Source organism: Cervus elaphus, chromosome 2 (assembly GCF_910594005.1).
Source record: "Cervus elaphus chromosome 2, mCerEla1.1, whole genome shotgun sequence".
NCBI lineage: Eukaryota > Metazoa > Chordata > Mammalia > Artiodactyla > Cervidae > Cervus > Cervus elaphus.
The window spans coordinates 801,898-825,772 of record NC_057816.1 but is presented as its reverse complement, the minus strand read 5'-3'; the positions used below and the strand labels follow the sequence as shown (position 1 = coordinate 825,772).

General features: G+C 61.4%; 1 protein-coding gene across 1 annotated transcript in view; it reads right to left on the bottom strand.

Moving 5' to 3' along the window:
• Positions 1-9,413: 9,413 nt before the first annotated feature.
• The window catches only part of MUC2 (mucin 2, oligomeric mucus/gel-forming), a 30,888-nt gene continuing 16,426 nt past the window's right edge, over positions 9,414-23,875 (bottom strand). Inside the window, exons 31-51 of the mRNA XM_043922897.1 lie at positions 23,009-23,364; positions 18,501-18,712; positions 17,526-17,837; positions 17,045-17,244; positions 16,561-16,735; positions 15,883-16,130; positions 15,215-15,398; positions 14,704-14,929; positions 13,814-13,992; positions 13,494-13,563; positions 13,273-13,373; positions 13,138-13,169; positions 12,490-12,667; positions 12,182-12,286; positions 11,918-11,958; positions 11,625-11,747; positions 11,434-11,532; positions 10,559-10,687; positions 10,331-10,370; positions 9,882-10,008; positions 9,414-9,786 (exon numbers count right to left, since the gene is read on the bottom strand). Of these exons, the coding sequence (XP_043778832.1) occupies positions 9,564-9,786; positions 9,882-10,008; positions 10,331-10,370; positions 10,559-10,687; positions 11,434-11,532; positions 11,625-11,747; positions 11,918-11,958; positions 12,182-12,286; positions 12,490-12,667; positions 13,138-13,169; positions 13,273-13,373; positions 13,494-13,563; positions 13,814-13,992; positions 14,704-14,929; positions 15,215-15,398; positions 15,883-16,130; positions 16,561-16,735; positions 17,045-17,244; positions 17,526-17,837; positions 18,501-18,712; positions 23,009-23,364 (3,360 nt within the window). The 3' untranslated portion in view covers positions 9,414-9,563. The remainder of the gene's footprint in view (positions 9,787-9,881; positions 10,009-10,330; positions 10,371-10,558; positions 10,688-11,433; positions 11,533-11,624; positions 11,748-11,917; positions 11,959-12,181; positions 12,287-12,489; positions 12,668-13,137; positions 13,170-13,272; positions 13,374-13,493; positions 13,564-13,813; positions 13,993-14,703; positions 14,930-15,214; positions 15,399-15,882; positions 16,131-16,560; positions 16,736-17,044; positions 17,245-17,525; positions 17,838-18,500; positions 18,713-23,008; positions 23,365-23,875) is intronic.

Below are 23,875 nucleotides of genomic sequence, written 5' to 3'. Positions count from 1 at the left end.
GCGGGCCCCTGGGCTCAGAGGCTGCCCCAGGCCTCTGGGGAATCTGAGTGGTTCCAAGAGAGGCAGGGGCTGCACCACCAAACACCCTGCGGGGGTGGTGTTCTATCCACAGTCACCCAGAACACTCTGCTGGGTGATTGTCTATCCACAGTCGCCCAGAACACTCTGCTGGGTGATTGTCTATCCACAGTCACCCAGAACACCCTGCGGGGATGGTGGTCTATCCACAGTCGCCCAGAACACCCTGTGGGGGTGGTGGTCTATCCACAGTCACCCAGAACACCCTGCGGGGATGGTGGTCTATCCACAGTCGCCCAGAACACCCTGCGGGGATGGTGGTCTATCCACAGTCTCCCAGAACACCCTGTGGGGTGATTGTCTATCCACAGTCGCCCAGAACATCCTGCGGGGGTGGTGGTCTATCCACAGTCGCCCAGAACACCCTGTGGGGGTGGTGGTCTATCCACAGTCACCCAGAACACCCTGCGGGGGTGGTGGTCTATCCACGGTCACCCAGAACACCCTTCGGGGGTGGTGGTCTATCCACAGTCGCCCAGAACACCCTGTGGGGGTGGTGGTCTATCCACAGTCGCCCAGAATACCCTGCGGAGTGATTGTCTATCCACAGTCGCCCAGAACACCCTGCTGGGTGATTGTCTATTCACAGTTGCCCAGAACACCCTGCGGGGTGATTATCTATTCACAGTCACCCAGAACCGAGGACGGCCGCACCCCTAGCAGCCAGGACAGAGCGCCCCACACGGGCGGCTTGATCAGCGGAAGTCCACACGCTCCGTCCTGGAGGAGGGAAGTCCCAGGTCGAGGGGCTGCAGGGCTGCCCCCCAAGGCTCTAAAGGGGGGAGTGCCACGCTCTACCCCCGCTGTGGGGGTTTGCTCCGGTCTCCGGCATCCTCGGCATCATTGAGGTGGAAGCCTCACCCCGACCTCTGCCTTCACCTTTCCGTGGCGTCTGACCCCCGACGTGTGTCCGTCTCCACATTTCCCCCTTTTATAAATAATAATCGTACAGGAATAGGGCCCAGCCAATGAGCTTTTGTCACCTCCGTCACCTCTGGAAAGACCCGATCTCCAAATAAGGTCACATTGGGAGGTACTCGGGGTTCAGAAGCCAACATGTGACACAGTTCACCCATGGCACTGGGAGTAGCCCGACGGCCAGCACAGCAGGAGGAATAAGCAGTCCTGGTAAAAGGACAGCGCGGCACCGCCCGGTAATAGAAAGAGCGAGTTTATGATACAACGCGCACTAATCTCCAGGACAAAGGGTTCCCCCTTACAATTCTCTCAGCGCGAATCATAAAAACAGGAGATGGTGAGAAAAACCAGAGGGACCTAGCAGAGTGCCGTGGGGGGCTCTGGATCTTTTGGGGTAGGGGGCAGATTCCTCAGGCCTCTCATTACCAAGTCCCCATCACACTCAATTATAGAGAGGTGGGGGAGAAGACAGCAGGGCCTCCTGGGGCAGCTCCACGCCCACCGGTTACAGGACCAAGGAGCTGTGGTTGCTGTTGTTCAGTTGCTGAGTCGTGTCCAACTCTCTGCGAGCCCATGGATCGCACGCCAGGCCTCCCTGCCCCTCACCATCCCCCAGAGTTTGCCCAAGTTCATTAAGTCAGTGAGGTCATCCAACCACCTTGTCCTCTGCCCTCTTCTCCTTCTGCCTTCAATCTTTCCCAATCAGGGTCTTCTCCAATGAGTTGGCTGTTTAAATGATTGAAGAAGTCTGAATTTCCTCTGGTATTTAGGCCAATTATTTTTCCAACTCGAGGGCACCAAACAACCTTGGGTTTGCAGGTCCTGAAAGAGTCCCCGCAGACGCGCGGATGCTGAGAAGCCAGCGCGGGGGCGGGGGTGACACCCCGGGAGCGCCCCCTGCCAAACACCTCAACCAAACAGAAGGAAGAGCTCAACCCACGTGAGCCGCGACTGGAACTCCAGATACATGTGCTTCGTGGCCAGCGGGCTGCTCACCTCGCCCACGACCACCCCTGGTCCCCATGTCTGCAGCGACCTAGGCCTCTGATGGGCTCCAGGCAGTGGCTGGAGCTCCCCTGGAAGGACTCTGGGGAAGTGACAGAAGGGACAGCTGCCCCCACCAAACTGAGCACCAGCCCTCCGGTTCAAAGGTGCAGCTGGCACCCAGGAGGTCAAAGGCTGCCAGGAGCCTTTGACCAGCTTATCAGTGAGCTGTGCCAATGCTTCCTGCCTGAGGGGAGGGCAGGAGACCTCCCCATCCCTGGGTAAACTTCCGTGGCCTGGAGTTCGGCCCGCCTCATGCCAAGAGGCCAAAGGACTGAGATGCCTGCGGTTTGGCCGAGAGCTGCTGTTTGGGCGCTGGTCCTGTTTGAGCCCAGATTTCAGACAGGAGGCCGCTGTGGATGCTGGCATCCTTAGAGGGCACCCCACCACCCACCCTGGAGACCCGAGACGGGTTTTCAGTAAGGGTCTTAAAAGCCGACGCTAAGCAGGGGGCACGCTGCCCCACCTCCCGGCTCTCCGTGTGGGGTCCCATCTTCAGACAGAGGTGGGGTTGACTCTGCAGACTATAAGGGAGGCAGTTCAGGCAGGGCTGGGGGTGGGCGCCAGGGGGCCCAGGCCACACAGGGGTGGCTTCCAGGCCCCCCGGGGAAGGGTCTGGCTGGGTGCAGGGGCCACAGAGGGATACGGGAGTCTCGGCCCATGGCCGACCATGCAGCTGGAGCTGGAGCCGCCGTCTGAGCACAAGAGGGAAGATGAGCAGATCGCTCACTGCCCTGGAGATGCCAAGTAGCAGGGAGCGCCACTTTCTGGTCCTCGGGGCCCTGGGAAGGCCGAGCAGACAGGACACCACGGGCCCCAGGCCACTGCAGGGGCACCTGTGACGTGAGACAGTGAAGCCCCCGATCTCCCTGGGGCCTCGTTAAATAGGCCTGCCGACACCGAGGGGATTTGGGTCTGGAAAATGCCCTACAACCACCCCCCAACCCCAGCCCCCAACGCCCCACCCGAGAGTCCAGGAGGAGGCTGCCTGGCTGCGGAGGGCGCGGTCTGGCTTCTCAGCCACGCAGCAGACAGGACGTGTGAGGCTGGTCGTGGGGCCAGCTCGGGGCGGCTGGTGGACAGCATCCCGAACCCGGAAGAGGGGGATTCGGGGCTTGGAAGTGCTCCGGAGGAACAGGGTAAGCGCTTTCTGCTGCAGGACCAGGCCGGGAGGGCGGGGAGGGGAACTGGGGTGGCGAGGGGCAGCCCTGGCCTCATCCCCACGGCCCCACCTCTCGGAAGCCCAGCCTGGGTCTCGGGGGTCAGCTTGGGGTGCTACCTAAACAGCGATGTGACCCCCAAGGCTGCTGGCCCATCTCGGCTGGCTTAGATGTCTGTCAGATGAAGTGATAGTCGACCCCCGTCAAGACTGTCCTTGGACAGAGCTGCTTCACCCTGGGCCAGGGTCTCTGAGCCACTGGCATGCCCCTGGTCACAGCCCCCAGCGTGCAGGGGGTGGGCTTTCAGTGGGAACGCCAACAGGCGATGGCCCCAAAGCCCCATGGCCCCCCGAATGCCCTGTCCAGTCCTCCTGGAGGCTGTTTCCCAGGGTGACTGAGCAACATCGATGTTGCTTACTGTCTCCAGGCCTGGAGGCTGGAACCCCAGACCCAGGTGTGGGCCGGGCTGGTCCTCCTGAGGCCTCGCTCCTGGGCGTGCAGACGGCCGTCTCCTCTCCTCGTCCTCACGTGGCCACTCCTCTGTGTGTGTCTGTGTCCTGACCTCCTTCTAAGGACATCAGTCCTGTGAGGTTGGGGTCCACTCTGACGACCTCATTTTACCTTCTGCCTGGCTTGTTAGTCGCTCAGTCGTTTGTTTGACTCTTGCGACCCCATGGACTGTAGCCCACCAGGTTCCACTGTCCATGGGATTTCCCTGGCAAGAATACTGAAGCGGGTTGCCACTCCTTTCTCCAGGGGATCTGCCCGACCCAGGGATTGAGCCCGGGTCTCCTGCATTGGCAGGCATGTTCTCTGCCACTGAGCCAGCGGGGAAGCCCTCATTTCACGTTAACCCATCTTTAAAGGCTTATCTCCAAATACTCATGTCTGGGGGCTGGGGTCAGGACTCCTGCTTGTGAACTGGGGACACAGCTCAGCCCGAGACAACCTGCAAGGACAAAGGGGGAACTTGAACCCCCTGTCCAGGGAGGAAATTCTGAGCTTCTCTCCAGGACCAGCAGGTAGAGGTGGTGGGGGGGCGTTGGTGGGCAGTGGCCAGCAGAGCCTTAAAGAGGTGGGATCCGATTCAACCCCATGAGCAAAGTCCCGAGGGTCCACAGGAGCCTCAAGGTTCTCAGAGCCCAGTCATGCCTGCGGGTCCCTGCTCTGCCCGCCCTGGTCACAGGCTGTGGCCCCTGAGTCCAGGGTGACTGACCACACGGGAGATGAGGGGCTCAGGGCCATGCCAGCCTGGCCAGGCGGCTCCTCTCGCCCTCACCCGCAGCTGAGATCTGGGCACCTCACCGCGTGTTCCCGGTGCTCCTGCCAGGGCCCGAGGGGCGTGCTGGACATTGCAGGACACACGCCCCAGGCCTTCCTGGAGTGACTCTAAAGCCCCAGAGCTAAATCCGATGTTTGCTGCCTTTTTTGATCAATATCCCTTAACAAAGGAGTAGCATTTCCTTCTAATCTTAATGTTCAGTTGCTAAGTTATGTTCTACTCTCTGAAACCCACTGGACCACAGCACGCCAGGCTCCCCTGTCCTTCGCCATCTCCCAGAGCTTGCTCAATTCATGTCCGTGGAGTCAGTGATGCTATCTAACCATCTCATCTTCTGTCGTCTCCTTCTGTCCTGCCTTCAATCTTTCCCAGTATCAGGATCTTTTCCAATGAGTCAGTTCTTCGCATCAAGTGGCCAAAATATTGGACCTTCAGCTTCAGCATTAGTCCTTCCAACGAATATTCAGGGCTGATTTCCTTTAGGATGGACTGGTTGGATCTCCTTGCAGTCCAAGGGACTCTCAAGAGTCTTCTCCAATGCCACAGTTCAAAAGCATCAATTCTTTGGTGCTCAGCCTTCTTCATGGTCCAACTCTCACATCCATACATGACTACTGGAAAAATCATAGCTCTGACTGTACAGACCTTGGTCAGCAAAGTGATGTTTCTGCTTTTTAGTACTCTGTCTAGGCTTGTCATAGCTTTTCTTCCAAGGAGCAAGCGTCTTTTAATTTCATGGCTGCAGTCATCATCCACAGTGATTCTGGAGCCCAGGAAAATAAAATCTGTCACTGTTTCCACTTTTTCCTCATCTATTTGCCATGAAGTAATGGGACCAGATGCCATAATTTTAGTTTTTTGAATGTCGAGTTTTAAGGCAGCGTTTCACTCCCCTTCACCCTAATCAAGAGGCTCTTTTAGTTCCTCTTCACTTTCTGCCATAGGATGGTATCACCTGCATGTCTGAGGTGGTTGATATTTCTCATGGCAATCTTGATTCCTTAGGAAGCAATACTACAAACAAAGCTAGTCGAGGTGATGGAAGTACAGCTAAGCTATTTCAAATTCTAAAAGATGATGCTGTTAAAGTGCTGCTCTCAATACACCAGCAAATTTGGAAAACTCAGCGATGGCCACAGGATTGGAAAAAGTCAGTTTTCATTCCAATCCCAAATAAGGGCAATGCAAAGTGTGTTCAAACTATTGCACATTTACACTCATTTTACACGCTAACAAGGTAATGCTTGAAATTCTTCAAGCTAGGCTTCAACAGTATGTGAACTAAGAACTTCCAGATGTAGAAGCTGGATTTAGAAAAGGCAGAGGAACCAGAGATCAAATTGCCAATATCCATTGGATCCTAGAAAAAGCGAGAGAGTTCCAGAAAAACATCTACTTCTGCTTCATCAACTACACTAAAGCCTTTGCTTGTGTGGATCGCAACAAACTGTGAAAAATTCTTCAAGAGATGGGAATACCAGACCACCTAATCTGTCTCCTGAGAAACCCATATGCAGGTAAAGAAGCAATGGTTAGAATCGGACATGGAACAACAGACTGGCTCAAAAAGGGTACCTCAAGGCTATATATCGTCACCCTGCTTATTTAACATATATGTAGAGTATGTCATATGAAATGCTGAGCTGGATGAATCACAAACTGGAATCAAGATTGCCAGGAGAAATATCAACAACCTCAGATATGCAGATGACACCACCCTAATGGCAGAAAGCAAAGAGGACCTAAAGAGCCTCTTGATAAAGGTGAAAAAGAGAGTGAAAAAGCTGAATTAAAACTCAACATTCAAAAAACAAAGATCATGGCATCCAGTCCCATCATTTCATGGCAAATAGATGGAGAGAAAATGGAAACAGAGACAGACTTTATTTTCTTGGGCTCTAAAATCACCGTGGACAGTGACTGCAGCCATGAAATCTAAAAGATGCTTGCTCCTTGGAAGAAAAGCTACGTCAAACCTAGACAATGTATTAAAAAGCAGAGACATCCTTTTGCCAACAAAGGTGCATATAGTCAAAGCTATGGTTTCTCCTGTAGTCATGTACGGATGTGAGAGCTGGACCATAAAGAAGGTCGAGAGCCAAAGAACTGATGCTTTTGAACTGTGACTCTGGAGACACTCTTGAAAATCTCTTGGTGAGCAAGGAGATCCAACCAGTCCATCTGAAAGGAAATCAACCCTGAATATTCTTTGGAAGAACTGATGCTGAAGCTGAAACTCCAATACTTTGGCCACCTGTGTGAAGAGTCGACTCATTGGAAAAGACCCTGATGCCGGGAAAGACTGAGGGTAGGAGGAGAAGGGGACGACAGAGGATGAGATGGTTGGATGGCATCACCAACTCAACGGACATGAGTTTGAGCAGACTCCAGGAGATGGTGAAGGACAGGGAAGCCGGGTGTGCTGCCGTCCACGGGGTCACAGAGAGTCAGACACGACTGAGTGACTAGACAATGGCCCTGCAACGTGTCTGTGACTGGGGGCGTTCGCGGGGGCTGTGGTGGGGGGACCTGTTCCCCAGAGCTCTTGCCGGGAAGCCCCCGTTTACCAAAGGCGTCACGCTGGGCCCCCCAGACAGTGGGGAACATGTACCATCTCACGCCTTTCCCCCGTCACAGCTCTGCCCGAGAGCCTGGTGGGCGGGCCAAAGCAGTTGCCCCCAGAGCGGAGGGGCAGGGTCACTGCCCGCTGTGCAGTCGTCCCGGCGGAGAACAGACCCTCAGAGCCCTCACCAAGAAACGGGGGTGGGGGCAGAAATAGATGACCTGAGAAGAGTAAAGAAATACCACCCCCTGGGCTCCCCAGCTGGTGCTAATTGTAAAGAACCCACCCACCAGTACAGGAGACGTAAGAGGTGTGGGTTCAGTTCCTGGGTCGAGAAGATCCCCTGGAGGAGGGAATAGCTGCACACTCCAGGATTCCTGCCTGGGAAATTCTGTGGACAGAGGAGCCTGGAGGAGCCTGGAGGGCTACACTCGAGAGTCACAGAGTCAGACATGACTGAAGTGACTTAGCACCCACCACCTCCCACCCCTCCCTGCCCCCACTGGGGTCTGGGGGGAGCCTGGGGTCACCGAGGCGTGCATGCGTATGTTCAGCTGTTCTCTGGTTCATTCGTCCAGCGTGGGTGGGGCGGGAGGCGCCCCCTGACTCCTCTGGGCCTGGGGCTGCTGCCTCCATGACCGGCTGCCGATGGTCGTCAAACTATTTCTAAGCCGAAAACTTCCTTCCAAGTAAAACCTCATGAAAACCATGTGTCCAGAAGCGACAAGCCAGGGCTGTTGGGCTTAAAGCCGCGGGTCCAGGAGTGCTGCCCACCCTTGCCCGGTCACCTGGGAGCCCCCACTTCTCAGGGGCCCCAGGAGGCGGATACTGGGCAGAGCCTGAGGCCCCCCGCCCCACAGGCCGCAGCTCCCGCTGCCGATTCCTGTCCCGCAGGCCCCGCGGCTGGTGCTGCCGGGCGGGGCTGGCTTCCACCTCCAGAGCTCACGGCCCCCACAGCCAGGCCGGGCATGGGGAGAGCTCAGAGCCTGAGGTGGGTGCAGGGCTGATTCTGAGGCTCCCGGGACCCCCTCGTGGCCGTGCAGCTGGGCGGGCAGCCCCCGTTGCCTTAGCAAACTTCTGCTCCAGGGAGGGACGTGGTGGCTCCAAGGCCAGCCCAGGCCCGCTGACCGCCCAGGAGTCCACAGGACAGGGCCAGCGGCCGTGTGAGCTCCTGAGGTCACCGGGAGCCAGGACCCGGGACCCAGGCTAGGGCTGCTGCTGCGGGGTCCTGACCTGGTGTCCGTGGGAGGTGGGCCAGGAGGGAGCCGGGCAGCTGAGGGGAGGGCAGTGGATAGAGGAGGGGCCTGGGTCTGCCCTGGGCAAGCCCGCTGGCCCTGGGGCTGCTTCTCCCAGCGCCCGTCCATCAGTCAGGCGGTAATGTGGCAGACAGGTGTCTGGGGTAAAGGGTACTAGGGGCCGTACCTGGGCCCTAGGGATCAGCACCCTCCTTGTAGGCCTCCAACAATGCCCACAGGCAGGTTACTGTGCTCAAGGGTCCTCAGCCCAGGGACCCAGGGCCCCTCCCTCACCACCAGTCAGAGGGAAGGCAACCAGCCGCCCCCCAACCTCAGGGTCCCTGGCCACCAGCCTTGCCCTTGGCCGCAAAGGGTCATTCGGTCCCTCCCTAGAATTCCCACTCCGGTAGCTCAGCCAGCTCACAACGCAGCTCCCCAACACATGCGGGCGGGTGGACACACACGTGAGTGGACACACGACACATAGGCAGGCTCTGGACACACACGGGTGAGTGGACATGTGACACGTGGGCAGGCGGACACACGTGGACACACGTGGGCAGGTGGACACACACACAGGGCTGCCTCCAGCCCAGGTCCCCAGAGCCCGCTGGAGCTCCGTCAGGTCGGTCTGAAGGGTCTGGCGGCCCTGCCAATTGCTTTTTGGTGGCCTGGGAGGACCCATAAAATCACTTTCTGTCATTTTTTGCAGCAGGTGGGTCGTGCTGCCCCGTGCTGCTCCCAATCTGTGGTTCAGGACCAGGCCTGTTTCTATTTCCCCAGGAGGAAGTGCATTTCACACGTACATATGCAAATGTGTGCATACTCACACGGTCACATATGCAAACAGACACTCACTTGCACACAAACAGGTGCAAATGCAGCTCAGTGGCTCCTTTTCACAAATTCAGGCTCGGAGGGCCTCCTGCAGGGGGTAGCCTCCTGCATCTTGAAGGTGCAGCGAGGGCTTTGTGCATGCCAAGGGCGGGGCAGGCACCCGTGTACAGCCTCCCCCATATCCCTCCCCCAGAGCCTGGCGGCCAGGCCCCACGCACCCCCTGGAAGCGGCCACACCCGGGCCGCGCACCGCAACCCACCCAGGCCCCCAGCAGCTACTGAAGCACACCACCACGGCGTCTCTGCCCAAGTTTATTTTGGAAAGCAAAGAATCGAACAAAGGCTCAGAAAATAAATATCCGCAGAGAGAAAGTCAGCCCAGGAGGCGAGGCAGCTGAGGGGTCCGCGGGAAGGGGACGCGGGACGGTGGGGGCCGGGCCCGCCCCTCACCCCCGCCCAGGGGCCACCCCGAGGGGCAAGGAGCGCCGGGCCCTGCGCTGGGCGGGCGGCTCGCACAGGGTGTCCTGGCACAGGCAGCTGTCGATGTGGGTGTAGGTGTGGCGGAGCGTGCCCCCGTCTGGACACCGCAGCGTCACCTCACGCTGGCTGGTACGCTGCTCCTTGCAGCAGGAGCACCTGTGGTCCAGGGCCTGGGCTTCGGCCGAGTACCTGGGGGAAGGCCGGGGTCAGGGCGGCCCCCGACCGCCGGGGCGGGCACAGCCTCCCCCACCGCCCCCACCGGGGCCCCGGCGCCCAGGACTCACATGGCGAAGGTCCCACAGGACCCAGAGCAGTCGTTCATGGAGACCAATGTGGTGCAGCCATTGTGCGAAATCTCCCTCACGACAGGGACGGTAGCGCAGCGGACGCCGGTCTCATTGCGAAGGACGCCTGGGGAGAGAGGCAGAGGCTGGGAGGGGGTCCCCGCCTTCCGGGGCCCTCCTGCACCCCTCACGGCCTCCTCCTGCCTTCCCAAGTGCCACCCCGGCCAGGGCCCTCAAGCAAGCTGGGTCATCATGGGCTCCTGGAAGGGATGCAGGCTTCCTGGGCACATCAGGTGATGTCCTCAAAGTCAGCGTCCAGCCGGGAGTGGCCCAGAAGGGACGGGGTTCCCGGGGCACCATCCCCTTCCTCCCCCTCCCCTCAAGGGGCCTGGGGGGAGCCCCCGCCAGGCCTGGGCCTCAGGGCCCGCCCGCCCGAGGCCCACACTCACATTTCCTGCAGCAGCCATTGGGCATGAGCGTGATGGAGCCCTAGCGGGAAGGAGAGACAGTTGGGAGCCCAGACCTCCCCCAGTGCTGCCCCCTACCATGAGGGTGGACAGGGCAGTTCCTGCAGAAGGGCCCAGGGCGGAGCCTGCAGCCGTTGCCACGTCCTGCGATGGAGCCCAGCCCCTCAGGGACATCAGGGTCCCCACTCCAGCAGGGACGGGCCCGCTCACCTGGACGCAGGTGCTGGGGTCAAAGTCGGGGCAGGTGATGTTGGAGACGGAGGAGATGAGCTGGTCGTGTATCTTCACGCAGCTGAAGAAGGTACAGTTGTTCAGGGAGTCACTCTTCATGTCTCCGGGCTGCGGGATGGGGCGGGGGGTTCTGTGTGAGGCCTGGCGGGAGCCCCGGGCAGCCCCCTGACCACCTCGCCAAGTGCAGCCCACAGGCCAGTGACACCAGGAGGGGCCCAGGGGCCCGCGGCCCACAGTCCCCAGATGGTCCATGTCCTGCAGCAGTGGCCTGACTTGGAGAAGTCACCCAGAGGGCCCAAAACCCCAGGACCGGAGTCCTGACGGGAGGCAGGACGTGCTCGGCCCTGCGGGCAGCCCGGGGGATGGAGTCCTGGCGGGAGACAGGACGTGCTCGGCCCCGCGGGCAGGCCGGGGGACGGAGTCCTGGCGGGAGACAGGACGTGCTCGGCCCCGCGGGCAGGCCGGGGGACGGAGTCCTGGCGGGAGGCAGGACGTGCTCGGCCCTGCGGGCAGCCCGGGGGATGGAGTCCTGGCGGGAGACAGGACGTGCTCGGCCCCGCGGGCAGGCCGGGGGACGGAGTCCTGGCGGGAGACAGGACGTGCTCGGCCCCGCGGGCAGGCCGGGGGACGGAGTCCTGGCGGGAGGCAGGACGTGCTCGGCCCCGCGGGCAGGCCGGGGGACGGAGTCCTGGCGGGAGGCAGGACGAGCTCGGCCCCGCGGGCAGGCCGGGGGATGGAGTCCTGGCGGGAGACAGGACGTGCTCGGCCCCGCGGGCAGGGGCGGGGGGCCGAGCCCCCGCGGGCAGGGCGGGAGACAGGACGTGCTCGGCCCCGCGGGCAGCCCGGGGACGCACCTTCAGGACCAGGCTCTGCTGGCCGGGCCGGGTGATGATGCAGTGGGTCTGCTCACACTTCTTGCAGCAGTCCCCGGGGGCGTCCACCAGCTCAAAGCCCTGCGGGACACCGGCGGGTTGGCGTGGGAAGAGGCAGGGTCGCGTGGGGTGACGCTGGGCGGGGCCAGCCCGCCGGGGCCGGGGCTGCTTACGGGGCTGCAGGTGGTGTTACAGGGCACGTGGCTGCAGGTGATGACGTTCAGCTGCGTGGCGTCGTCCCTGCGGTCGGTGCAGACGCAGTTCTGGCACTTGGATGAATAGACTGGAGAGCCGGGCTTCAGGCACAGGGAAGGCGGGTGAGGCGGGCCCACACGGTGCCTCCCCGCCTCCAGGACGCCGCCCCGTTGCCAGGAGAGGGGCCCCCACCGGCCGAGCCTGCCTGGGACCCTGCCCCCGAAGCCCCCTCTGCGCCCCCGCCCCGCTCCCCACAGCCAGCAGGGCTCACCTGGTACTCAGCATGCTCCAGCACACACACGCCCTTGGGTACTTGGGAGAAAGAACCAGAACAAGCGTCAGACGGTCCTGCCGGACCCCAGGGTGGGTGCACAGCCAGTGGACAGCATGGGGGCGAGAGGCTGGGCTGGGTGCATCCACCAGGCAGAACCTGAGCCCCCAGGCAGGAGCCCCTTCAGCCATCCTCTGCCCCCCCACACCCCGCTGGAGCCCTGCCCACCCTAGGCCTCACTCCCGCCTGGCCCAGCCCACCTACCACATGAGTACAGAGGGCAGCACCTCCCAGGCACCATCTCGCTCTTCACCTGGAAGCCCAGTGAACACAGCGGGGGCTTCTCCCTGCACAGGCTGGCGTTGCACTCTGCAGGTGGTGGGGACACGCCGGTGAGCGCGGCCCCTCGCCCGCTGAGCCCGGACGCCGCCCCGTGCAGAGCGGGTCCTGGGCCTGGGCCCCCTCACCACCTGCCTGCCCAGCGCCCACGCCCCGCAGACACGCCTGAGGCCCGGGCCTCCAGGACCACTCTAGAGCCCGGCCGCCGCACACCCCGCCAGCGGGGGCCTTACTGCAGGAGGTGAGGTTGCAGCAGGTGTTGGTGGGGTCCACCTCCGTGAACGCGTAGGTGCCGTCCTCCTCGCACTCCAGCCGGGGCTCCGGCCGGCATGTCTTGGGCTTGCAGATGATGCCGCTCCCGCCCTCCAGGCAAATGCAGTCCTTGCAGTCGAACTCGAAGTGTTCCCCATACTGCAGGGGAGGGGGAGCCCACCCCCGTCAGCGCAAGACAGCACCGCGCGGCCTGGCCCATCGAGCGGCCGGCGGGAAACCCCGAGCCCTCCCTACCTCCGCGCGCCCGGGGCAGGCCCTGGGGAGGACACTCGCACCAGGACTGGGACCTGCTCCCACGTGGTCCCCGGTGGCAGAGGCACCAGGCGTGTCTGCGGGGCTCACGCAGAGCGGAGCTAAAGAACCAGCCACGTGCAGTAGTCACGCACACCACACAGCAGACAGGCCGCAGGTGTAGCCAGAGCATCCAGTGGCTAGTGGGCGGAGCGTGGGGGCAGGTGGATGGGCCCCGCGCTACCTCAACCTTCCAGGGCTTCAGGGACTCACGAGTCTGCCTCCGAGGGTCCCAGGTTTTCATCCCACCCCAACCTGCCCCCCAACACACAGGGCTCGTGGGAGGGCCTGGCCCCGGTGCCGAGGGGGTGGCCTACCTCTCTGGGCACGTTGTCGGGCCCCACGCAGCCTAGGAGAGGGAGGAGACAGGCCCTGTGAGCTCGGGCCCGTGCCACAGGCGCTGGGCTCAGCCCCGGGAAGGGGAGGGCAGAGGGCGCGCACGGGCAGCCTACCGCACAGGTCCACGCAGACGTCGAAGCCGGGCGCGAAGCTGGTGGTGCCCTCAGGACAGAAGCAGCCTTCCACCAGGCGTGTGCTGTTCGGCTGGGAGGGGCTGAGGGGAGGGCATCAGGAGATGGGTGTGGGGATGGGTGGGACCACCAGGCCCAGACAGACCCTCCCAGAGCAGGGCAGAGGGCCAGCCAGCCCTCCCGGCGCCTCCACCATGACTGACCTGGACTTACAGGTGGGCTCCTCCACGGGGCCGCAGGCCCGGTACTCACGGTGGGCGGGGCACGTCACCGCTGGGGAGGGGGCAGCGTCAGAGGGAGGGGCCTGGGCCCCCACCCACCCTACTGACCGCCGCCCAGCCCCTCCCACACGGGACCCTATCCCATACAGGCCAAGCGTGGCCTCAGCCCCTCATGCTGTCCCAAGCCAGGAGGCGGGGGTCCAGCCCCACAGGGGCTTAGCAGGGCTGAGCTTCAGGCGGCCTGGCCCCCCACCCCAGCCAGGATTCCTGCTGAGCATGGGACGGGACAGGCGGGCACTCACGGCAGGCCCCGCCGGTGTGGTTCCGCCAGTCCACGCAGATGCCCTCCTGGGCACATAGGGCTGCGTAGGTCTGCAGGCTGGCACACTCCAGGTTCGAGCCAGGCACGTAGCAGCTGTCGAACAGGCAGGCTTCATAGTAGTGCTGGGGGGGCGCCAGGGCATGGCACTGGGCGAACAAGCTGTGGAGGAGGACTGCAGGTCACGGGCTGGCCAGTGCCTCCAGCCTCTCACATGCCCCTGCCCAGCACCTCCATCTGGGCTGCACCCCCTCGGGGGCCCAGCTCAGCCTGTACCACCAGACAGATGCCCGTGGGCTGAGGGTGGGAGCAGAGCATCAGGGCTGGCCTCAGGGGCTCGGGCTGGCCTCGGGGGCTCGGGCTGGCCTGAGGCGCGGCAGCCAGCACTGAGCCAAAGGATGCACACCATGCTTGGCCCCCAGAAAGGGAGGGTCTGCGTCTAAGTGGTCACCAGGGGCCAAGGTCCCCCAACAAGGCTGGCAGGGGCCGTGCTGACCTCCACGCACACACCTTTGGGGATGAGAGGCTTGCTCCCATGGATACCAGCTTTGGTCCCCTCTCTAAGCCCAAATTCCCCTCCCCAACATCAGTTGTGGATGCTAACTCTGTCCCGGGTCAACTGGTCTACCCCAGCCTTCGCACTCAGCAGACACTGCACCATCCCAGGAGTCAAGAGAGATGGAATGGGGGGGAGTCACAAAGGGCCCTGGATACCCTACAGGAGCCCAAGTCCTGACCCTGCTGTGACTGCCATCTGCCTTCCCAGCCCCAGGCCCAGCACCAGCGGCTTGTCCGCGGCAGACCGGTTGGGGGTGCAGCTGGCCGGGGGTCCTTGGCAGACCAGGTGGGGGTGCGGCTTGTGGGGCGGATCACCTGTCCTTGATGAGCTCACAGAGCGGAGACGCACAGTTCTTCGTGGGGGAGATGCTGGTGCCCGCCGAAGACGAGGTGGCCGGGCGCCTGGTGGTGAAGCTGGTGTGGGGACAGCGTGGCTTGGAAGGGTCGTTCACCACCCAGTAGTCAGCTGCGATCTCACAGCTGTCAATGATCTCCCCACCGGGCAGCACACAGTCGTCCAAGGTGTTGTTGGTGCACGTGCCTGTGCGGGTGGGCAGGCCACGTGAACACACACCAGGCCCAACCGTCCAGCAGGGCAAGCCCCCGGGACCCCCACTCCAGCCCAGGTCCCTGGTGGTCATCTGGCCAGGCCTAAGGGCACAGACGAGGCTCCTACTGGCTTCCCACAGGGACCAGGCCCAGACGGGGCTGGGGGGCCTGTGGGGGCCTGAGCAGTGTGGAGAGCCACCCCTGCGGGAGCAGCTCCCATGGCCAGCCTCTGCCAGGCCATCCTCCCCAGGCCGGGGTGCAGGGGTCAGGGGCTCACCACACTGGCCCTTCGTGTTGTTGCCAAACAGGCGGTAGGGCAGCCGGATGGAGAAGGAGAGGCCGTTGTAGGAGACGAGGGCGCCCAGCTCGGGGATGTCCACCATGTAGTTGATGCCCGACTCATACACCTGCAGCCCGAACTTGGTGTAGGGCAGCGCCACGGCCTGCCTGTTGACCTGCACCTGCCGTGGAAACCCCGGGTCAGGGGTCAGGGGGCGGGGCGAGCTGTGGGGGCCACCCCTCCCCGACCCAGCACATGCGGTGGGCGCTCTCTGCCCTCCCCCTGCCCACTTCCTTCCCATCACAGTGGGCCAGATCCTTGTCCTGACTAATCCCAGGGGCCAGGCGGCAGGGGCACCATCCTCAGGGTCCCCCGGAGGCCTGGGGACCCCGAAAAGGGGTAGGACTCCCTACGTGGTGTGCAGAGAGCCCCGGGCCTCAGGGAGCGGGCACCTGCCACAGAGACCTGTGTCCAGGATGAGTGGTAGGGGTGTGAGCAGCTGAGGTCAAAGGGCCCCTGAAGGCCTCCAGAGGGCCCATGTGATGTGTCCATGGAGCACCTCTCCAAGCCTGGCTCTGGGTTGGGGAGCAGCCCAACCTCCCGCTGCGTGAGGAAGCCAGCAGCAGTGCACCCACCGTGGACCCCCCACCGCCCCGCCAGCGTACCTGCACCCTGATGGGCATCATCTGCACGGTCTTGATCAGCACCTCCTGGGTCTCGTGGCGCACGATGAGCGTGCGGGGGCAGGACACTTCATCGTTGACGTCACAGTGGTAGTTGTCGACGTAGATCCCAAAGTTGTCCACCTTGGGGTTGATCTCCTCCACCAGCACATACGTGCAATTGCCCTGGTAGCTGTAGTAGAGCCCATCGAAGGTGACGTAGTGCGGGTCCCCCCAGCCCGTGCAGTAGCCTGCGGAGGAAGTGGGGTGAGCTCGCATCGCACCCCCGACTGGGGGCGGGACGGGGACAGGACATGCTCAAGGCTCGGGTGGGAAGGGCAGGCAGAAACTGCAGAAGGCCCTGCAGTCTGGTTCCCAGGGCACTCAGGGCATCTGGGCCCTGAGAGTGCCCGTGCCCCTCGGCCCACAGTGGCCCGCTTCGGTCCCGACACCTCTGCGCTCCGCTCTCAGCGGTGGCCGCCCTCCACCAGACCAGCCCCACCCTTTCCTGCACCCTGGCCAAGCGGAGGAACCATCAGGAGGCAGGAGAAACCGCTCCACACAGGGGCCTGACCCTCTGCGGGCACTCAGCCACCAACGCCATCACGACACCCTGGGGTCTGCAGCACCGCCCCCCACCCGGGGGGAGCAGGCGGGGGGTCTGCACGGCGTCAGGCTTACAGTCGCACTCCCAGTGCCAGCAGCACTTGTCGGGGTCCTCGACACGCACGGGCGTGAGGCCGTTGGAGCAGGTGGGCATGGGCGGGGGCTCGCACTTCACCTTCACGAGCTCCACGATGTTGTTGTACTTGCAGGTGGCCTTGGTGCAGTTACACATCCACCAGCTCTCGTTCTCCTGTGGGGGCGGGAAGGACACGGGGTCAGCGGGACTAGCCTGGCACCCAGGCTCACACGGGAGGGCTGGGCCGTGCTGGCGAGGCCCCGCCCAGGGGACTGAGAGCCAAGGGCGACCCTGTCCAGGAGGGCAGTCAGCCAAGGGGCGAAGGTGGGACGGCCCCCGCACACCCTGCGCCCAGCAGGCTGCCTGAAGCCTTGACCCGACTGGGGCTGGTGTGGGCCACAGAGGCAGGGGCATGACCTACAGGAAGCCAGCACCTGGGGCTTTAGACGCCAGAGGGGACAAAAGTCACCCACAGACACAGACCTCCCTGGGAGGATCCAAGTCCGGGCACCCGGGGACCACGGGGCTGGATGTACTGGATTCGTAGGTGGTAGCCGCGGATGGGCCGGGTGTTGGGGCGGGCGTGGACGGGCAGGACCAGTTGAAGATCTCAAGCTCGCAGTTCAGCGAGCAGTTCACGTAGTAGCAGGTGTCTCCATGCGTGCCGTTGTACACCAGCTCGCCTGCAAGGGGAGAGACCAGTGCTGGCACCGTCCACACAGGGCTGGCCCCCCGAGTACACAGGCTAGCTCCCCCAGAGGCCATGAGAGAGACACCCACTCTTCCCACTGCCCCTGATTTGTGGCTGTAGCACGTGGGGCTGGCCAGGGACACATCCACCCAGGCCCAGCACCCAGCTTCCCAAGCAAGCTCCCAGTTTAGACCTTCGACTGACCCCTAAGCACCGGGAACGCAAAGCGCCACCAGCCTGTGCTGCCTGAATCAGAACGAAGAGCTTGCCTACCTGGGGCATAGTAGGTGTCATTCAAAAAGCAGCATTCAATCACGGGGGGGGTGGTGACCCCGCCAGTGCTCGTGGTAATGTGGGGGGTGGTTGCTGGGGTCACAGTGGAGGTGGACACACTGGAGGTCCAGGTGCTGGTGGACTCTGGCGTGGTCGACGGGCGTCCTGTTGATGTGGGAGCTCCTGTGGAGGTGGCTGACGCAGGCGGGGCAGTGGGGCTGGAGGTAGGGCCTGTGCTGGGTAAAGGCAGCCCCGTCGTGGATCCAGGGGTAGGGGTGGTCTTCGAGGAGGTGGGACCTGGGGTCGGCGAGCCTGTAAAAATGGAGGGTGCAGTGAGGGCTGAGGGGGTCCATGCCTCTCAGCGCACAGGTGGCCCGGCAGCAAACACACGTGGGCAGCCCCCTGGAGGCGCAGCACGGGGTGTGAAGGCCTCCCACCCACTTCCCAGCTCCGGGCCTCGGGGCTGGATGGGGTGTCAGGCCCACGGGCGTTGGGATGAGTAACAGGGAGGCCTCCACAGGACACTGCTCCATCCGGAAGGGCTGACCACTGGCACCCGAAGCCCCGGCGGGGAAGCGCCAGCGGGAGAGGGGGAGACAGAGGGTGGGTCCCCCAGGGTGCCTGACCAGCAGCCTCGATGCCCCATGAGACCCCAGGTCCTTTGGTGGCTCACGCAGGATGGCTTTGCCCACAGAGCCCATCATACAGCTATAGGCTGAGGATGCGGGCCACCGGCAGCCGTGCCCAAGGAAAGACATCCCGTGGGGGCAGGCACAGGCCGAGGGTCAGCACCTCTGTGAACACTTGGCAGTAGGGCTTAGGGGGGCAGGAAAAGCAAGTGAGTCCTTCTAAAACCTTCCTGGGAACTGCATTCCCTGGGAAGAATGGAGGCACGGGTCTGAAGTCCCAGGAGCTGTGATGCACCCTGATGAGAGGAAGAACTGTGAGTACACAACCTCACTGGTGTCCACATACCTTGAAGGGTGGTGCCTCCCAAAGGAGTGACTGTCGGCACTGTTAGCGTTGGGGTCAGTGGTGCACTAGAGGTCTCCACAGATGTGGTGGTGGTAGACGGCCAGACTGGAGTCACTGTCCTGGTGGGTGTTGGAGCTGGGGTCTCTGTGGTTGTGGTAGTGGTGGGGGTTGTGGTCTCTGAGGTGGTGGGTGTTGGAGTTGGGGTCTCTGTGGTGGTGGTGGTAGATGGAGGCCTTGGGGTCTCTGTGGTTGTGGCAGTGGTGGGAGTTGTGGTCTCTGAGGTGGTGGGTGTTGGTGTTGGGGTCTCTGTGGTGGTGGTGGTGGTAGATGCCGGACCTGGTGTCACTGTGGTAGTAGGTGTTGGGGTTGGGGTCCCCGTGGTTGTGGTAGTGGTGGGGGTTGTGGTCTCTGAGGTGGTGGGTGTTGGAGTTGGGGTCTCTGTGGTGGTGGTGGTAGATGGAGGCCTTGGGGTCTCTGTGGTTGTGGCAGTGGTGGGAGTTGTGGTCTCTGAGGTGGTGGGTGTTGGAGTTGGGGTCTCTGTGGTGGTGGTGGTGGTAGATGCCGGACCTGGTGTCACTGTGGTAGTAGGTGTTGGGGTTGGGGTCCCCGTGGTTGTGGTAGTGGTGGGGGTTGTGGTCTCTGTGGTGGTGGGTGTTGGAGTTGGGGTCTCTGTGGTAGTGATTGTAGATGGAGGCCTTGGAGTCTCTGTGGTTGTGGTAATGCTGGGAGTCGTGGTCCCTGAGGTGGTGGGTGTTGGAGTTGGGGTCTCTGTGGTGGTGGTGGTAGTAGATACCGGACCTGGTATCACTGTGGTAGTAGGTGTTGGGGTTGGAGTCCCCGTGGTTGTGGTAGTGGTGGGAGTTGTGGTCTCTGAGGTGGTGGGTGTTGGAGTTGTGGTCTCTGTGGTAGTGATTGTAGATGGAGGCCTTGGAGTCTCTGTGGTTGTGGTAGTGCTGGGAGTCGTGGTCCCTGAGGTGGTGGGTGTTGGAGGTGGGGTCTCTGTGGTGGTGGTGGTAGATGGAGGCCTTGGGGTCTCTGTGGTTGTGGCAGTGGTGGGAGTTGTGGTCTCTGAGGTGGTGGGTGTTGGTGTTGGGGTCTCTGTGGTTGTGGTGGTGGTAGGTGGCGGACCTGGTGTCACTGTGGTAGTAGGTGTTGGGGTTGGGGTCCCCGTGGTTGTGGTAGTGGTGGGAGTCGTGGTCTCAGAGGTGGTGGGTGTTGGAGTTGGGGTCTCTGTGGTAGTGATTGTAGATGGAGGCCTTGGGGTCTCTGTGGTTGTGGCAGTGGTGGGAGTTGTGGTCCCTGAGGTGGTGGGTGTTGGAGGTGGGGTCTCTGTTGTGGTAGTGGTGGAGGCCGGAGTTGGAATCCCAGTTGAAGTGATAGTGGGAATTGTGGTTGGAGTCTCTGTTGAGGTAGTGGTAGATGGCTGGCTTGGGGTCACTGTCACAGTGGGCGTCGTGGTTTTGGTCTCCACGGTGCTGGTCGAAGGTGTGGTGACACAGAAAGGTGGAACAAAACAGCAGTAGACGTCAATCTCATAGTTGAGGCAGGCAGGCGTGGAGGCGGCTCCCCCTGACTTCTGGTCCTGGTTTTTGCACACAAGCCCAACAGAGGTGTCACACACCACAGTTTGTTCAAGCTCTTGGAGGGGAACCTTAGGATAGTCAGCCGCTCTGCAGGAGATGTTGGCTACCCAGCCCCTCGCACAGATATTCTCAAGGGATTCAACATCTCCATCTGCTTTAGTATCATTCGGTTTACCAGAATCCAGCCAGCCAGTCCATCTGCAGTCTGGCAAACACGGAGAGGTTGGTGTCACTGTGGTGGTCCCTTCTGTGGTAGACGTGGTTGTGGCTGGGGTGGTAGTGGTTTCCCGTGTAGGCGTGGCAGTTACACTGGGGGTTGTCACTGTGGATGACAATGTGGTGGGGGTGCTTGGAAAGATGGTGGTGGTTGTGGTGGGTGTAGATGGTGGGCTTGGGGTCACTGTACTCGTGCTGGTGGTAGGGGCTGAAGTCTCTGTGACAGTGGATGATGGACTTGGGATCTCTGTGGTGGTGGTGGTAGATGGAGGCCTTGGGGTCTCTGTGGTTGTGGCAGTGGTGGGAGTTGTGGTCTCTGAGGTGGTGGGTGTTGGAGTTGGGGTCTCTGTGGTGGTGGTGGTGGTAGATGCCGGACCTGGTGTCACTGTGGTAGTAGGTGTTGGGGTTGGGGTCCCCGTGGTTGTGGTTGTGGTGGGCGTTGTGGTCTCTGAGGTGGTGGGTGTTGGAGTTGGGGTCTCTGTGGTGGTGGTGGTAGTAGATACCGGACCTGGTATCACTGTGGTAGTAGGTGTTGGGGTTGGGGTCCCCGTGGTTGTGGTTGTGGTGGGGGTTGTGGTCTCTGTGGTGGTGGGTGTTGGAGTTGGGGTCTCTGTGGTAGTGATTGTAGATGGAGGCCTTGGAGTCTCTGTGGTTGTGGCAGTGGTGGGAGTTGTGGTCCCTGAGGTGGTGGGTGTTGGAGGTGGGGTCTCTGTTGTGGTAGTGGTGGAGGCCGGAGTTGGAATCCCAGTTGAAGTGATAGTGGGAATTGTGGCTGGAGTCTCTGTTGAGGTAGTGGTAGATGGCTGGCTTGGGGTCACTGTCACAGTGGGCGTCGTGGTTTTGGTCTCCACGGTGCTGGTCGAAGGTGTGGTGACACAGAAAGGTGGAACAAAACAGCAGTAGACGTCAATCTCATAGTTGAGGCAGGCAGGCGTGGAGGCGGCTCCCCCTGACTTCTGGTCCTGGTTTTTGCACACAAGCCCAACAGAGGTGTCACACACCACAGTTTGTTCAAGCTCTTGGAGGGGAACCTTAGGATAGTCAGCCGCTCTGCAGGAGATGTTGGCTACCCAGCCCCTCGCACAGATATTCTCAAGGGATTCAACATCTCCATCTGCTTTAGTATCATTCGGTTTGCCTGAATCCAGCCAGCCAGTCCATCTGCAGTCTGGCAAACACGGAGAGGTTGGTGTCACTATGGTGGTCCCTTCTGTGGTAGACGTGGTTGTGGCTGGGGTGGTAGTGGTTTCCCGTGTAGGCGTGGCAGTTACACTGGGGGTTGTCACTGTGGATGACAATGTGGTGGGGGTGCTTGGAAAGATGGTGGTGGTTGTGGTGGGTGTAGATGGTGGGCTTGGGGTCACTGTACTCGTGCTGGTGGTAGGGGCTGAAGTCTCTGTGACAGTGGATGATGGACTTGGGATCTCTGTGGTGGTGGTGGTAGATGGAGGCCTTGGGGTCTCTGTGGTTGTGGCAGTGGTGGGAGTTGTGGTCTCTGAGGTGGTGGGTGTTGGAGTTGGGGTCTCTGTGGTGGTGGTGGTGGTAGATGCCCGACCTGGTGTCACTGTGGTAGTAGGTGTTGGGGTTGGAGTCCCCGTGGTTGTGGTAGTGGTGGGGGTTGTGGTCTCTGAGGTGGTGGGTGTTGGAGGTGGGGTCTCTGTTGTGGTAGTGGTAGATGGAGGCCTTGGGGTCTCTGTGGTTGTGGTAGTGGTGGGAGTTGTGGTCTCTGAGGTGGTGGGTGTTGGTGTTGGGGTCTCTGTGGTTGTGGTGGTGGTAGGTGGCGGACCTGGTGTCACTGTGGTAGTAGGTGTTGGGGTTGGGGTCCCCGTGGTTGTGGTAGTGGTGGGGGTTGTGGTCTCTATGGTGGTGGGTGTTGGAGTTGGGGTCTCTGTGGTGGTGGTGGTAGATGGAGGCCTTGGGGTCTCTGTGGTTGTGGTAATGCTGGGAGTCGTGGTCCCTGAGGTGGTGGGTGTTGGAGGTGGGATCTCTGTTGTGGTAGTGGTGAAGGCCGGAGTTGGAATCCCAGTTGAAGTGATAGTGGGAATTGTGGCTGGAGTCTCTGTTGAGGTAGTGGTAGATGGCTGGCTTGGGGTCACTGTCACAGTGGGCGTCGTGGTTTTGGTCTCCACGGTGCTGGTCGAAGGTGTGGTGACACAGAAAGGTGGAACAAAACAGCAGTAGACGTCAATCTCATAGTTGAGGCAGGCAGGCGTGGAGGCGGCTCCCCCTGACTTCTGGTCCTGGTTTTTGCACACAAGCCCAACAGAGGTGTCACACACCACAGTTTGTTCAAGCTCTTGGAGGGGAACCTTAGGATAGTCAGCCGCTCTGCAGGAGATGTTGGCTACCCAGCCCCTCGCACAGATGTTCTCAAGGGATTCAACATCTCCATCTGCTTTAGTATCATTCGGTTTGCCTGAATCCAGCCAGCCAGTCCATCTGCAGTCTGGCAAACACAGAGAGGTTGGTGTCACTGTGGTGGTCCCTTCTGTGGTAGACGTGGTTGTGGCTGGGGTGGTAGTGGTTTCCCGTGTAGGCGTGGCAGTTACACTGGGGGTTGTCACTGTGGATGACAATGTGGTGGGGGTGCTTGGAAAGATGGTGGTGGTTGTGGTGGGTGTAGATGGTGGGCTTGGGGTCACTGTACTCGTGCTGGTGGTAGGGGCTGAAGTCTCTGTGACAGTGGATGATGGACTTGGGATCTTTGTGGTGGTGGTGGTAGATGGAGGCCTTGGGGTCTCTGTGGTTGTGGCAGTGGTGGGAGTTGTGGTCTCTGAGGTGGTGGGTGTTGGAGTTGGGGTCTCTGTGGTTGTGGTGGTGGTAGATGCCGGACCTGGTGTCACTGTGGTAGTAGGTGTTGGGGTTGGGGTCCCCGTGGTTGTGGTTGTGGTGGGGGTTGTGGTCTCTGAGGTGGTGGGTGTTGGAGTTGAGGTCTCTGTGGTGGTGGTGGTGGTAGATGCCGGACCTGGTGTCACTGTGGTAGTAGGTGTTGGGGTTGGAGTCCCCGTGGTTGTGGTAGTGGTGGGAGTTGTGGTCTCTGAGGTGGTGGGTGTTGGAGTTGGGGTCTCTGTGGTTGTGGTGGTGGTAGGTGGCGGACCTGGTGTCACTGTGGTAGTAGGTGTTGCGGTTGGGGTCCCCGTGGTTGTGGTAGTGCTGGGAGTCGTGGTCCCTGAGGTGGTGGGTGTTGGAGGTGGGGTCTCTGTGGTGGTGGGTGTTGGAGTTGGGGTCTCTGTGGTGGTGGTGGTAGATGGAGGCCTTGGGGTCTCTGTGGTGGTGGTGGTGGTGGGAGTTGTGGTCCCTGAGGTGGTGGGTGTTGGAGGTGGGGTCTCTGTTGTGGTAGTGGTGGAGGCCGGAGTTGGAATCCCAGTTGAAGTGATAGTGGGAATTGTGGTTGGAGTCTCTGTTGAGGTAGTGGTAGATGGCTGGCTTGGGGTCACTGTCACAGTGGGCGTCGTGGTTTTGGTCTCCACGGTGCTGGTCGAAGGTGTGGTGACACAGAAAGGTGGAACAAAACAGCAGTAGACGTCAATCTCATAGTTGAGGCAGGCAGGCGTGGAGGCGGCTCCCCCTGACTTC